This window comes from Oncorhynchus nerka, linkage group LG23 (genome assembly GCF_034236695.1).
Source record: "Oncorhynchus nerka isolate Pitt River linkage group LG23, Oner_Uvic_2.0, whole genome shotgun sequence".
Taxonomy (NCBI): Eukaryota; Metazoa; Chordata; class Actinopteri; order Salmoniformes; family Salmonidae; genus Oncorhynchus; species Oncorhynchus nerka.
The window spans coordinates 53,578,462-53,593,127 of NC_088418.1; the positions used below are offsets into that span (position 1 = coordinate 53,578,462).

General features: G+C 45.3%; 1 protein-coding gene across 10 annotated transcripts in view; it reads left to right on the forward strand.

Moving 5' to 3' along the window:
• Positions 1-14,666, forward strand: part of LOC115107031 (myotubularin-related protein 5-like) — a 72,861-nt gene that overhangs the window by 45,943 nt on the left and 12,252 nt on the right. For 7 of the 10 annotated variants that reach the window (XM_029630365.2, XM_029630369.2, XM_029630367.2 and 4 more), the window contains 19 exons: positions 708-785; positions 1,050-1,163; positions 1,410-1,538; positions 1,631-1,729; positions 4,062-4,272; positions 4,757-4,869; positions 5,051-5,200; positions 5,484-5,552; positions 5,678-5,836; positions 6,017-6,309; positions 6,599-6,771; positions 7,032-7,105; positions 9,219-9,411; positions 9,497-9,624; positions 9,830-10,005; positions 11,373-11,509; positions 11,723-11,930; positions 12,298-12,494; positions 14,205-14,342. In XM_029630365.2, coding sequence (XP_029486225.1) covers positions 708-785; positions 1,050-1,163; positions 1,410-1,538; positions 1,631-1,729; positions 4,062-4,272; positions 4,757-4,869; positions 5,051-5,200; positions 5,484-5,552; positions 5,678-5,836; positions 6,017-6,309; positions 6,599-6,771; positions 7,032-7,105; positions 9,219-9,411; positions 9,497-9,624; positions 9,830-10,005; positions 11,373-11,509; positions 11,723-11,930; positions 12,298-12,494; positions 14,205-14,342 — 2,839 coding nt within the window. The remainder of the gene's footprint in view (positions 1-707; positions 786-1,049; positions 1,164-1,409; positions 1,539-1,630; positions 1,730-4,061; positions 4,273-4,756; positions 4,870-5,050; positions 5,201-5,483; positions 5,553-5,677; positions 5,837-6,016; positions 6,310-6,598; positions 6,772-7,031; positions 7,106-9,218; positions 9,412-9,496; positions 9,625-9,829; positions 10,006-11,372; positions 11,510-11,722; positions 11,931-12,297; positions 12,495-14,204; positions 14,343-14,666) is intronic. The other 3 variants (XM_029630366.2, XM_065008262.1, XM_029630375.2) reach the window with 1 other exon arrangement.

Here is a 14,666-nt window from a genome sequence, read left to right on the forward strand (position 1 = left end):
CTTCCTTCCATAACCAGTGAAGCACATTGTGTGTGATCATGGGGTCCATTCCGCCCTGCATTTGTCTGCCTGCACTGTCAGTCTCTGCAGCGCTGTCCAAGCCTCAGCCCCCCAGCCGGCTCACATAATAGGCCTAAGTGACCTTCACCCAGACCAGCACAAAGAGGATAATTGCAGTGCGTGAAAAGCGATAGCTTTTGCAACTGGAGGGATAGTTAATTTGTTTAATCATCTGGAAAAGTTATGTGGGGGTTGGTGGAGTGCGGTGGGTGAAGGTTGTTGCAGTGATGCTTCTAGAGATAGTTGGGCAGCAACCGTTGGGTGTGGGCTTATCTAGGTACTCTGCTGCTGTCTTCACGATTAGCTGAATTAATTCACCTCACCATCCCCAAACACAAATAGGACTGTGAATAGGAGATTCTGCAGCTAATTTAGTTAATGGGTGTTTGCTGCTTAGTCTGAAGCAACATCGGTCTCATTTATGAGCGAGGCTTCCAAGAATTCTCATCTTCCTAAAAGCTTCTGACAGCGTATTGTAATTTATGATACCCAATGAAGCGGTGTCCGAATGCCAAAATGTAGCAGCAGCTGCTGTAGGATTTATGTACTGAATAATATTGATGAACTGAACAGATGTAATGAGAAGACTGTTAGATGATATTTCTGTCCATGTTGTTGTAATATGACTCCTGCCATCTTGTTTGTAGGTGTTGGACCCAGAGCTGGAGATGGCTGACCATGCCTTCCCCCCTTCCTCCACACAACCCTCCACACTCAAGATCCAGGTAATGTTGAGCCCTTCTATCCTCGGTGGAAGGTGTGTGTGTGTGTGGAAAAAGAAGGAATACAATTGCACTCACTACTGTAAGTTGCTCTGGATAAGAGCATCTGCTAAATGGCTCAAATGTAAATGTGAGAAAGTCTCTGTCCCTTTGTTTGGGGCAATGCTGCAGCAAGGTCTCCGGATTTCTGAGCTTTCTCAGGCTTACTGTCCAGCTGTCCCATACTTACCCCTCAGTATGTTATAATTCCCTGTCTGTGTGTTGCAGGATAAGGAGATCCGGGCGGTGTTTCTGTGGCTGTTCGGCCAGCTGTTCCATGGCTATCGCTGGTGTTTGCACATCATCCGGATCCACCCTGAACCAGTCATCCGCTTCCATAAGGTACACATCACCTTCTATCTCTCAGAACTTTATTCCTAAGGTGATATATTGTGTTCATACAAGCCTGGAACTAACTACGGTCTTTATGAACACAATGGAATACATCACTTGAATGTGTGCCTGGAGGACAAAAACTTTTTCCTCTAAACAGACCTGCAAACTGTTTTGAGTGTAACACTTAGAAAGGAAGAGTGGATCCCAAGAATCTCCGGCCTGACGAGTGTGTGTGTGTGTGTGTTCCTCCAGGCTGCATTCCTGGGCCAGAGGGCTCTGACTGAGGATGACTTCCTGATGAAGGTTCTGGATGGTATGGCATTCGCTGGGTTCATATCGGAGAGAGGGCCGCCTTACAGACCCACAGACCTGTTCGATGATGTGAGTACCCCCCACACACCTCCCCAATCAGTGGTAAAGATGTGAAGGAAAAAGCATTCTAACTTCCTGTTTGTCTTTTCCTGTGTCTACAGCTGATAGCCAATCAGGTGGAGCGTATTCGCCAGGAGGAGTGCAGCCCGCACAAAGTCATGAACCATATCAAGGAGCTGGCTGAGCAGCTCTTCAAAAACGTATGTTGTGCATAAAAAAATGAAAAACATGTTTATTGATTTTATTTATTGATGTAGGATCTTAATTTGATCACCCTTTTGTTGCTTAGAATTTATGCTGATGAGCTTTGTGATTTGTGTAAAATTCCCTGAAAACTCACATTAACGTGGTTATTTTAACAGTATTGGCCGATTTAACGGCAGCATGGCCCGAGAATATTTTTGGTATCACAGATAGGTAAAAAAAAAAAAATCATGATGAAAGTATCAATTTTAGGCCCTTTTTAGACCTATACTGTACATGCCTCCAATAAGACCCTATGATCCGTGAACTGTACGTGATACAGACAACATCTTGGTGTCATTATATTCTTATAGTGTGTTTTAAAATATGGGGTATGTCTTGATTCAATTATTTTATTTTTAAGTACATTAATTTATTCAACATTAGAACTACTATTCATATCTCAAAAGTACCCTTTTTGATTTTGTTTGTTTTAAGACATTGTTTGGAACTATACTCTTAAAACACAAGGTTTCCAGTGTGGGGTCTCTGCTACTTTTGAAGAAATTATCCATTTTATACATAGCAATTGACATAATGGGTCATTAATCAATCACAGCCTCATGTCGGATTGCACATTCAGCAAATCACCAGCAGAGGGAATTCCCTTTGAATTCATTTTCCCATTCATTGTGTTGGTGGTGCTCATAAAATGTATCATAACTTTAAAAGTAGCAGAGAGCCCACACTGGAAATGTGATGTACTTGTAGGCAATGTTCCCTCTATGCTCTGCGTGTGCACAGCTCCCCCGGGGCTGCCACACAGAAGAGATATCAGCTCGCACAGAGAAGCACGAGATTGAACTTCACTCAACTTTCTAGTTTTCCCCTTTAGTTAACACTATCAACAAGTCAGTCCCATACTTTACACAGACTGGTGCGCCATAACCGAGCTGCAGTATCCCTGTATGCAAATAGATCATTGCCATATATGGATCTGTGCCATTCCCTTTTAACTGGACTGTGTTTACAGCATGAGTGGTAGTGAGTAGATGCACTTGTTTTGCATGTGTCCAGGTGTGTACATTTGTTTGTATTCTTGGCTATTAAGTGAGTTATTAGCCCAGTTATAGCACATTTATAGTCAGCAATGGTGGAGTGGTTGCTTCCTGCAAGAGCACAAAATGTGTGCAGTTGTAGACATCTTTGAAAGCAAGTCAGATAAAGAGCTTTTTTTCTGTCTTAAATGGGCAGTGTAGTGTTTTGAGACGGGCTTGAATAAGCTAAGTAGCCAATAGGCAGAGGGTAGCATAATTTGTCTGATTCTGTGTTATTATGGTATGGGAATAATAATACATTTTATATCAAACACAACATTTTCAGTCACCTTGTTGTCTGAAGGACAAGTGCATAAACAGGTTAATGGCAATCCCTACATATTTGGATTTTTTTAGTCTCATGGAATGAATGTCTATGTTGAATACCACACATTAGCTGCTACTGTTGGCTGAATGATAGAACAGCTATTTCCATGTTAAATTGTTATGGGATGCATTTCCTCCATTGTTTTTGATGGTAGGCCACTCTGGTAGACCTATATTATGATCAAATAGCCACAGTAGCCTTCATGGCCACTGTTAACTGTATTTTAAACCAAGTACAGCCTCTGTGTTCACAGTAAACTTGCACTAGAAGTTGCACAGAATTTTCACAGCGTTCAAGTTTGCGCTCAGCAGACCTGACATTTGTTAAGTGCCCACATTTTTGGGAGGTAACATTGCTTGTTATATTGTTTAAAACGATGTCTAAAAATGTTGAATAAATTAATGTGTAAAATTGTATTTCAGAAGGTATCATTACTCCATATTTTCAAGAACACTATAAGGAAGTTTAATGACACTAAGAGGTATGTCTGTATCATGTACAGATCATTGGGTCTTACAGGGGAGGCATGTACAGGTCTAAAAAGGGCCTTGAAATGTTCACTTTCAGGATTTTCTCAAAATGGTTTGTGTTACAATGTACGAAGAGTATCAACCACCCATCCTCCCAATAAAGTTTCTATGAACAATCTGAGATACCTAAAATATTTTCTGGCCATGCTGACATGCAATTGTCCTATTGCACTTAATGTAAGCCTACTTTTGGCCAGCTAATAGCCTAACCACCGATCAAGTAACATTATGGACTAAGTGTTCAAATCCTATTGCTGTGACAATATAGGTCAAATTAAGATCCTCCATCTATGTAATGCAGTATCTAAAATAACAGGAGACCACTTACCTCTTTTCTTTGCCCTTTCTCCCCCTACAACTTTATGGTCGCTCACGTTTTATTCTCCCCCATCAGGAGAACCCGTACCCTGCCGTGGCCATGCATAAGGTGCAGCGGCCAGCTGAGAGCCCTGGTCACAATGACCCCAAGAACTTGGCTATGTTCCCTCTGCTGGATGACGTTACGGTCCAGCTCTTCATCGACCATGCCGCCGCCAAGCTCCAGACCGCCCCGCCCGTGGTCAAGGCCGAGCTCAAAGGCATGGTGCCCTCCGGACCCCCACTGGGTGAGTGTGCCAAGCTGGTGGGAAAGACTGAGTGGAGGGGGTTGCTGGGGATAGTGTGGGCTGGGGGGTGCAGCAGCATAGGCATGAGATGGTGGGATTAAATAGTGCAGTGAATGAATGGTTGAAAGACTGATGCAGACATTCCTATTGGGTTGTGGGTCAGAATTTAGCAGAGATGCCAACATGAGATTGTGTCTGATGGATTGGCTTGATGTCTGATGTAAAGAGGCTGATCCAGACACAGACAGGCCTCTAGACAGGCCACTGTGTTAGTTAGGACAACCTCTGTGTGACCCATCTCTCAGCATGGGTTTAACTGAGCTGGATTCAGTGTAGCTTCAGTGTGTCGGGTCCACCAGAAAGGCCACTGTGTTCGGACCACCTCTGTGTGACACATCTATCTCTGTGTTGGTTTAATTGAGCTGGATTCCGTGTAGACTGATGAGTGTGATGTAATAACCGCTGAGTCGTGGTGTTCCTCCAGGAGACATTGTGGACAGGCATGGTCATGTCCTGGCTAACAGCGCTCGCAGGCTGGAGGTGGTCAGGAACTGCATTACCTACATATTTGACAACAAGATGCTGGAGGCCAAGAAGGTGAGAGACAAGGACACAATAGCATCTCAGTGCTCGGCCATTTTGGAATGACAAAGGTGTTAACAATTTATAGCTAGTTTAGAAGTTTGACCTACATGATAGTCTAGTGATTAAAAAAAAAGAAAAACATTTTTTTCTTCCATCTCCTAATGATGTCCTGTGTCTGCTGCCCCCCCCCCAGCTGATGCCAGCGGTACTGCGTGCGCTGAAGGGCCGGGCGGCCAGGGTGTGTCTGACCCAGGAGCTCAACCAGCACGTCCTGCAGAACCGAGCTGTGCTGGACGACCAGCAGTTTGACTACATCGTCCGCATGATGAACTGCACCTTACAGGTACATGCCAAAGCCACAAAAAAATTATCCTCTTCTACACAAAGTTCTATTGTAGACCGCAGCACACAGTCTGGTTCAGTGCATAGAACGGCTGTATTGAAGGAGTTCCTAAAGAAATAACTTTAACTCTTTGGGACTTTTTCAAAACAGTACCATGCTACCTGCAATGGAGGCCTTTATATTTTCATAAGATCACACACTGAATAATGGAGCCTAATCGGTGGTGTGTTTGCATGGCTGACATTGAGAGAGTATGGTGATGTTGACCTCTTCTCCTACTCAGGACTGCTCCCACATGGATGAACACGGTATTGCAGCCATCCTCCTTCCCCTGGTCACGGCCTTCTGCAGGGTAAGTCACAAAAAACAAACAATCCCTATTCAACACAAAAGAAACAAATCATTGTCCTTTATCATAGCTTTAAAGTGGTCTGTTTCTAAAGCTTCTGTGTGGCCTTGTGTGTTTGTGTCTGGCAGAAACTAGGCGCGGGCATCACCCAGTTTGCCTACAGCTGTGTGCAGGAGCACATGGTGTGGACTAACATGCAGTTCTGGGAGGCCATGTTCTACAGTGATGTCCAGAACCACATCAGAGCCCTGTATCTGGAGGCAGACGGGGGGGAGCAGTCCATCGCTGTAAGAACGGACCCTACAATTACACAACAAGCAGAACCTTTTTAAGCTAACGCTCCTGTATATTAGTATTAAACACAGCAGTAAAAACACAACCGAGGCGTTTTCCTTGATAATGGTACTTTGTCCTTGGAGTACATCCATACATTGACCCCATCTGACCTTTCCCCTTCCACCTCCCAGTCTCGTGGTCAGCAGGAGTCTGGTCCAGCAGCGGGAGGTCAGGAGCTGCTGGGCGCTCTGGAGTTGGCGTCAGAGCAGAGCAGGCTGTGGCCCACGCTCAGCAAGGAGCAGCAGAGTGAGCGCGTGCAGAAAGAGGAGAGCACGGTGTTCAGCCAGGCCATCCACTACGCCAACCGCATGTCCTACCTGCTGCTGCCCCTGGACACCAGCAAGAACCGCCTGCTCAACAGGTCCGGGATAGGGGATGTGGAGAGTGTTAGCAACAGCTACGTCACCAACAGGTACACCAACAGGTGGGGGACGCACGTGCACACACACACACACACAACACACACACACACACACACACACACTACACACACACAACAACGAGGCACACACACGTGTACACACAGACAGAAAAACATACCCAACAGCTTTCTCACTAACAGACATGTTAAAAACAGCTTATCATACAGTGGGCAGCTTTGTAACATCTTACAGTGGAACCAGCAACAAACGTATGCCTAGGGAAAATACTTTAACAGTGAAGTTCAAGCTCATATTGGTCGTTCCTAAGATGCCTTTGTTGTTTTTGTTTAGCATTGCTGGCAGCATGGCGGAGAGCTACGACACAGAGAGCGGCTTTGAGGACGCTGAGAGCTCTGACGTGGCCAACTCTGTGGTGCGATTTATCAACCGCTTCGTAGACAAAGTGTGTAACGAGAGTGGGGTTACCAACGAGCACCTCAAGGCACTACACACCATGATACCAGGTAGGAATCTCCATTTTGTGTGTTTGGTGCTCATGTTGTAAACTTTCCTTGACAGATCAGGGTTGTATTCATTAGGCACTTAATGGAAGAAAAAGGACTGCCGGGGAGGGATTCCCTGAACTTTTCCAATAAGAAATACTTGTTTTAGTTTTGCTACTGTGTTCCGTAATGAATATGACCCAGGTTTTCTCAAGAGTTCAAATTGTGTATTAGGAGAGAGTTTTAATCAGTTTCTCTCTCCCTCTCCTGTTGTTCCACAGACATCGTTCAGATGCACATTGAGACGCTGGATGCAGTCCACAGGGAGAGTAAGCGACTGCCACCGATCCAAAAGGTAACCAATTCCTTATTTTACATTACGCTGGACAAAAGCCACGCAGAGTGCAGGCCAGCCCCGCCCAGGCCAGCCCCGCCCAACCCCCTCTCCACCAATCCTTGCAGCTCAGTGTCACAGTGCCACGCCCACGGCAGGTACGTCTGTCCCAGCGACAGCACCATGTGTGACTCACATTAATACGTCTGAGCAGTGCATGCTGGGTTGATGTAGTTTCCCTCCTCCTCTCAGTAGCCGGGGTCTCTTTCAGTTGGATCTAAATGGTCGAAAATGTTTTGAAACGGAGGAGGTACTACCTGACTTTGTCCAATACGAACAAGAATGTGGATTTTCTGTTTCATTACATTTTCTCCAGTTGGTGCCTATTGAACATGAACCCGGTAGATGACAACAGCCTGAGCAGTGCATGCTGGAGGTTGTAGTTCTCAGTGACCTGGTTGACTACAGCCGGTGTCACTGACTTGTGCCTTCAGACAGAAGGGTGCAGTTTGCTCTGTTTGCTCGGTGGAGTTTTCTGTCAGCAGTTGGAGAGGGATGGTAGCTTAGCACGGCATCATTGGCATGTCTGTTGTGTTAATGGCAACTAAGCAGGGTCCTAGCATATGCATCAACCAAGAGCTCAGGGGTGCCCTGTATCAGATATCAGTCCAATTGGATCTCACCTTTTGTGAGTTTTCTGTGTTTATCCCATCTTATAATAACTCGGAGAGCGCATCACATTTGACCTGATCCCACCTCCCAGAATGCTCTAGATTTTTTTCCCTGAGTGAGCGTTCATAACATATGAGTTCCAGTTAAATCCTCTCCCAATGAGCTGGACCCAGGGTATTAGCTGTTGCACAACAGATTATGAAATGGGTTACAAAACGAGTGCCTAAATTAATTTATGAGTTGAGCTGCTCTGTTTGGTGTCGTTGGCCCAGCGTAGGCCTCTCCAGGGTCGCTGGGGAAAGGAAATAATGTCAATGCCCTGAGCCAAATGGTCTATAGGTCTTTAACAGAAACTAGACCTGCCACTCTTCATACTTTGAATACCTCTCTATACATCCAAGAATGCTGTTAGATGGTTTTGTGAGAACAATTTGAGAAAATATACAAATGATTATAAACATGTTACCTCTTTCTAAGGGAAATTGCCATTATATGATACCAGTCTTAAGAGATTTGAATGGTTTCATATCCAACTTTATAAAAATAACCACATAAACGTCGCTGTATTTTCCCTTCTGCTTGTTTTACTTGTTGAGCATCAGGGTTGTCTTTGCCAAGATCCCACCAGCCAATTGAGATTTAGGCAAACCGTTTGTTATGTAACATTAACAAATTGAGGACCTCCCGGGTGGCGCAGCGCCAGCTGTGCCACCAGAGATCCTGGGTTCGCGCCCAGGCTCTGTCGTAACCGGCCGCGACCGGGAGGTCCGTGAGGTCCACAATTGGCCTAGTGTCGTCCGGGTTAGGGAGGGCTTGGCCGGTAGGGATATCCTTGTCTCATCGCGCACCAGCGACTCTAGCGGCTCTAGTCGCAGTGCGCGCTAACCAAGGCTTCCAGGTTGGATGCGCGCTGTGTTAAGAAGCAGTGCGGCTTGGTTGGGTTGTGACTTTCAACCTTCGTCTCTCCCGAGCCCGTACTGGAGTTGTAGCGATGAGACAAGATAGTAGCTACTAAAAACAATTCGATACCACGAAATTGGGGAGAGAAAGGGGTCAAATTCAAAAAAATTAAATTAAAATTGCAATCAAATTTTTTGATGTTTTCAACTGTCTGTCGTGTGATACATTTGTGCTTCAACATGCATCTGGATTGGCGTGTGCCATTTGTTGTGAATTTGCTCTAAAGTATAGAACCACCAATGTGGCTTATACATTTGAATTCTGTTGGACATAGAGCACTAACAGCTCTTCTACTGTCTCTCTCTTTCCCCCTCATCCTTACCTACCATGTCCCGCTACTCAATCTGCTTACTTTTCTCCCATCAATTATCAACTCTTCTCGTTTCTTTACCCCACATCTACCTCTTCCTTCTCTTCCTCTGACCGCCCTCTCTCTTCTTGTCCCCGATCTCTTCCCCCTTTCCTCTTCTTTCCTTCACTCCTCCCTCTCTCCGTACTGCAGCCCAAGCTTCTGAGGCCCATTCTTCTGGCGGGGGAGGAGCTGGTGATGGACGGCATGCGGGTGCACCTGATCTCAGACGGCCGGGAGGAGGCCACGGGGGCCTTGGGGGGTCCACCCCTCCTCCCTGCCGAGGGGGCCATCTTCCTCACCACCTATCGCCTCATCTTCAAGGGCACGCCTAACGACCCGCTGGGTAGGAGGGTCACAAACATGCACACACATGTTAGCAGTAATACACACACACACTTTCTCTAACCCTGAGTGTTGTTGCTGTGCAGTGGGTGAGCAGGTGGTGACTCGGTCGTTCCCCATCGCCTCCCTGACTAAGGAGAAGAGGATCTCTGTCAGTCTGTCCATGGACCAGTTCATACAGGAGGGTCTGCAGCTACGCTCCTGCACTTTCCAGGTACACATCTACCCTCCGTCCTGTCACCCTCGTATCCATCACCCTACTGCCTAAACACTAGGCTCCTAGGCCTTCTCAACCCTGCTACCCCCCCCTCCCCACTCTCATTCTGCACTGAAACGCTCTCCATTTAAAATTTGACAGAACACTCATTCATTTGTGTTTTTCTGACACTCCCCCTAATATCGCCCTCCTCCTCCTGTAGCTGCTGAAGATAGCGTTTGATGAGGAGGTGGCGTCGGACCTGGCCGAGGTGTTCCGGAAGCACATGCACAAGCTCCGCTACCCACAGCACGTCCAGGGAACCTTCGCCTTCACCGTGGGTCAGAGTGGCAAGCCGTTGGTCGAACACAAGACCAAGGACAAGAACCAGTCAATAAAGTAAGGCGAGACCAATAGAACACCCACACACACACGTCAACCACAAGAACCCAAAACAACACTAAAAGGAAACAGGAAGAGCATACACATGCCAAACACATTTCAACACACATCAGCGTTGTATAAAACGTCAGTACCGTTCCAGTTTTATCGTCAGTCAGCAGATTATTAGTAATGAGAGAGTGTAAATCTGTAAGACGTTTCACACCTCTCACATCCTCCAGGTCAAGTACAGAACATCCAATTAAAAAGTGCTTATTCACTAAAGGATGTGGGTCACAAATGACACCCCTGCACTGTAATGTGAGCTGAATATCAGGCCTGCCCCAAGCAGCAGCCTCTGGAGATATAGTAGCCCACATTATTGCCCTACATTTCATAGCCATGCTGACAGTTTAGAATATATCCAAAACGTGGGTGTTTTTATCTGACGGTCTCTGATTTAAAGTCAGTGTTTGGTGTGATTTATTCATTAAACCGGATTCATAGACCTTCTGCTTGCGAGTGTAAGTGCTTCAGTGAGTGTGAATCCTTGTGTAACCACAAATGGTCCATATAGCATTCAGACTGTTTAGTTATGCTGGCTGCACACAGACTTATTCCAGGCAGGGTCAGTACAGAGGAATGCAGCTTCACATCCTACACTCTATTCTGTCCACTGTTACTGCCAGTAGACCCCTAGAGTTCCCTTTTGCTTTATCATCCCCCCTCTCTCCCCCGTCACTCATTTTTTCCCCTTCTCATCTGGGGTATGAAAAGAGCACAATCTCTCACAGAGAGCTGGCTTCTATCTGTTGAGTAAAGCAGCAGTGGAAACATTGACAGCTTCTCCGTGTTTGTCCCTGGTGTTTCCATCTCCTCCCCGAGTCGTCACACCACTAAAAGACTCCCTTCATTCACTGATATTAACCTCACGACCATGCGGGCCCAACCCCCCCTGCAGCAGTGAGCAGGCTCAACTAGAACTCTTTTAATGCATTCATTAGCTTTAATTCTGCATACAGACTACCGTCGAGTCTGCATTAGGGATGTGCCTTGGATTTAATGGACTGGTTAATTAAACTTCTAAGTACCTAGTCAGTGCATTTGTAAGTTTTACATTTCTAACCAGGGTTGTATTCACTTGAAATGAAATGGAAGCAAACAGGCCAAAACAGGGAGGTGCGATCTAAACTTGTTCAATAAGAAACTCTTGTTTTCATTTTCTGTTGCAAAGTGTTTTGCTATGGTGTGCCCAAATGAATGTGACCCAGGAAGTAGAAGTCATAAAGTTTAGCTTTAACTGAAGTTAACTGTTTTGAACTCTTATACATCTCTCTTTTCCCTCTACTCATCCTCTTCCCTTTTCTCCCTCCACCCTTCCAAAGAACACTTTCCAAAAACTTGGTGAAGAGCGCCAAGAGGACGATCGGTCGACAGTATGTGACCCGGAAGAAGTACTCACCTCCCACCTGGGAGAACAGGAGCAGCCTGCAGTCAGAGCTGGACGAGGATGAGCTCTCCGGTAGGACATGGTGTTGTAGCAACGTCAAGGTTTAGGGCGGTATTTTGACTTAAGATCCACACACTCCCATTGACATAAATACATGTTTTATGTAAAAGTCTTGAGTTGCTGTTTAACTTTCAGCAATTAAAATGTTGAATGTTCTTTACAGTGTTTGACCTGATGTAGTAGACCAGTGTACACTGTCTCTGACTGTCTGTGTGTCTGCTACAGTCTCAGAGGAGTTGGACCAGGGCTCCCTCACCCTGTCTTCCACCATTCGCTCCTCGGACAGACAGACCATGAGCAACGTGGTGGAGCGCGCCTGTTGCCGTGACTACCAGCGGCTAGGACTGGGCACGCTCAGTAACAGCCTGACGCGCTCCAAGAACGAGCCCTTCCGCATCTCCACCGTCAACCGCATGTACACCGTCTGCAGGAGGTAAGTTCACGGTCCAACCGCAGATAGAACATGTTTTTACGACGGGTTCACCGTCAAATTGTTTATAGGGAATCTCAATTGCATGTGGTAGGTTTATGGTCAAACCGTATATGGACCATGTTTCAAGTAACTTCCTGAGTTTAGTCTCCAAGTTTTGGATTCTGGTTGAATGTACACGTTTGATCTTGACATTTATATAGATCAACATTGTCGTTTTACTTTGATGCAACTTGATATGAACAAACTATATTTAAACACATGACATTATCTTGTGGTCATGACATTCTGAGGTGACATGAACAGAATGTCATCTCGATCCTGACTCCCTCTGCTCTCTCTATCTGTGTGTGTGTGTGTGTGTTACCAGTTACCCCGGCCTGTTGATCGTGCCACAGAGCATCCCAGACTCCACAATCCAGCGCATCTCCCGCTGTTACAGACAGAACCGTTTCCCTGTGGTGTGCTGGAGGAACTCTCGTACCAAGGCTGTGCTGCTGCGCTCTGCAGGCCTCCATGCTAAGGGAGTGGTGGGCTTCTTCAAGTCCCCCAATGCCACCAGTGCCGGTACGACACACTCTAAAAATGAGTTAGATGGTGTCTTTAAGGGAATGACTGGGGATGTTTGGCTTTGTTTAGGAATAAAAAACACGCCAAACAACTCCAAAGCCAGCTACAGTTGAAGTTGGAAGTTTACATACATTTAGGTTGGAGTTAATTAAACTTGTTTTTCAACCATTCCATAAATTTCTTGTTAATAAACTATAGTTTTGGCAAGTCTGTTAGGAAATTTACTTTATACATGACACGTTTTTATTATTATTTTTATTATACAATTGTTTACAGATATTTAACTTATAATTCACTGTATCACAATTCCAGTGGGTCAGAAGTTTACATACACCAAGTTGACTGTGCCTTTAAACAGCTTGGAAAATTCCAGAACATGATTTCATGGCTTTTGAAGCTTCTGATAGGCTAATTTACATCATTTGAGTCAATTGGAGGTGTACCTGTGGATGTATTTCAAGGCCTACCTTCAAACTCAGTGCCTCTGCTTGACGACATGGGAAAATCAAAAGAAATCAGCCAAGACCTCAGAAAAATGATTGTAGACCTCCACAAGTCTGGTTCATCCTTGGGAGCAATTTCCAAACACCTGAAGGTACCACATTCATCTGTACAAACAATAGTACGCAAGTATAAACACCATGGGACCACACAGCCGTCATACCGCTCAGGAAGGAGATGCGTTCTGTCTGCTAGAGATGAACGTACTTTGGTGCGAAAAGTGCAAATCAATCCCTGAACAGCAGCAATGGACCTTGTGAAGATGCTGGAGGAAACCGGTATATATCCACAGTAATACGCTATATTGACGTAACCTGAAAGGCCGCTTGGCAAGGAAGAAGCCACTGCTCCAAAACCACCATAAAAAAAGCCCGATAACGGTATGTAACTGCACATGGGGACAAAGATTGTACTTTTTGGAGAAATGTCTTTGGTCTGATGAAACAAAAATAGAACTGTTTGGCCATAATGATCATCGTTATGTTTGGAGGAAAAAGGGGGAGGCTTTCAAACCGAAGAACCTCATCCCAACCGTGAAGCACAGGGTTGGCAGTTGTTGGGGTGCTTTGTTGCAGGAGGGACTGGTGCACTTCACAAAATAGATGGCATCATGAGGGAGGAAAATTATGTGGATATATTGAAGCAACATCTCAAGACATCAGTCAGGAAGTTAAAGCTTGGTCGCAAATGGATCTTCCAAATGGACAATGACCAAAAGCATACTTCCAAAGTTGTGGCAAAATGGCTTAAGGACCTTGAAGTCAAGGCCATCACAAAGGCCTGACCTCAATCCTATAGAAAATTTGTGGGCAGAACTGAAAAAGCATGTGCGAGCAAGGAGGCTTACAAACCTTACAAGCTGAAATAAATCATTCTCTCTACTATTATTCTGACATTTCCCATTCTTAAAATAAAGTGGTGATACTAACTGACCTAAGACAGGGAATTTTTACATGGATTAAATGTCAGGAATTGTGAAACTGTGTTTAAATGTATTTGGCTAAGGTGTATGTAAACTTCTGACTAGCTATTTAATGTGGTAGTATAAGTCTCAACTCATCAGAAACAATGAGCAAATAGACAAACACTTTAGATACATTGAAATGCACAGCTCATGTCCCTTATAGCTTGAGCAGCATTTTTTAGTCTTCAGCATTTTATACCCAGCATGCAAAGCTGCATAAACCAGTGGTGACCCTTCCCCAGGCCCCTCCCAGGCCGACTCAACCAGCCTGGAGCAGGAGAAGTACATGCAGGCGATCATCAGCTCCATGCCCTCCTACTGTGAGCCCAGTGGCAGGAACACGCTCGGCGGCTTCACCTCCACTCACATGAGCACCTCAGGTAGGACACACACGTACACATCAAGGTTCCCGTTAGCCAGTAATAGCCGGCTTTTGTCCCCCAAAAATGTACGAGAAGACGATAAATTGGCACCAGACATAATCCCATTTCAAAATAATGCTATTTAGCCTAATCGTTGCTGGAAATACCAGTCAATGGAAATGCATTTGACCTGTCGTGCTTATCGGTCTATAGGTTAATTTGCATAATTTCATGGAATTTATGTTTATTTTCTTTAGTCGTTATGTTTATTTATCACATGCACATACAGATACAGAGCTTCTTCTTTTTTTGGAATGTGTTAAACAGCGCCAGAGCTTTTAT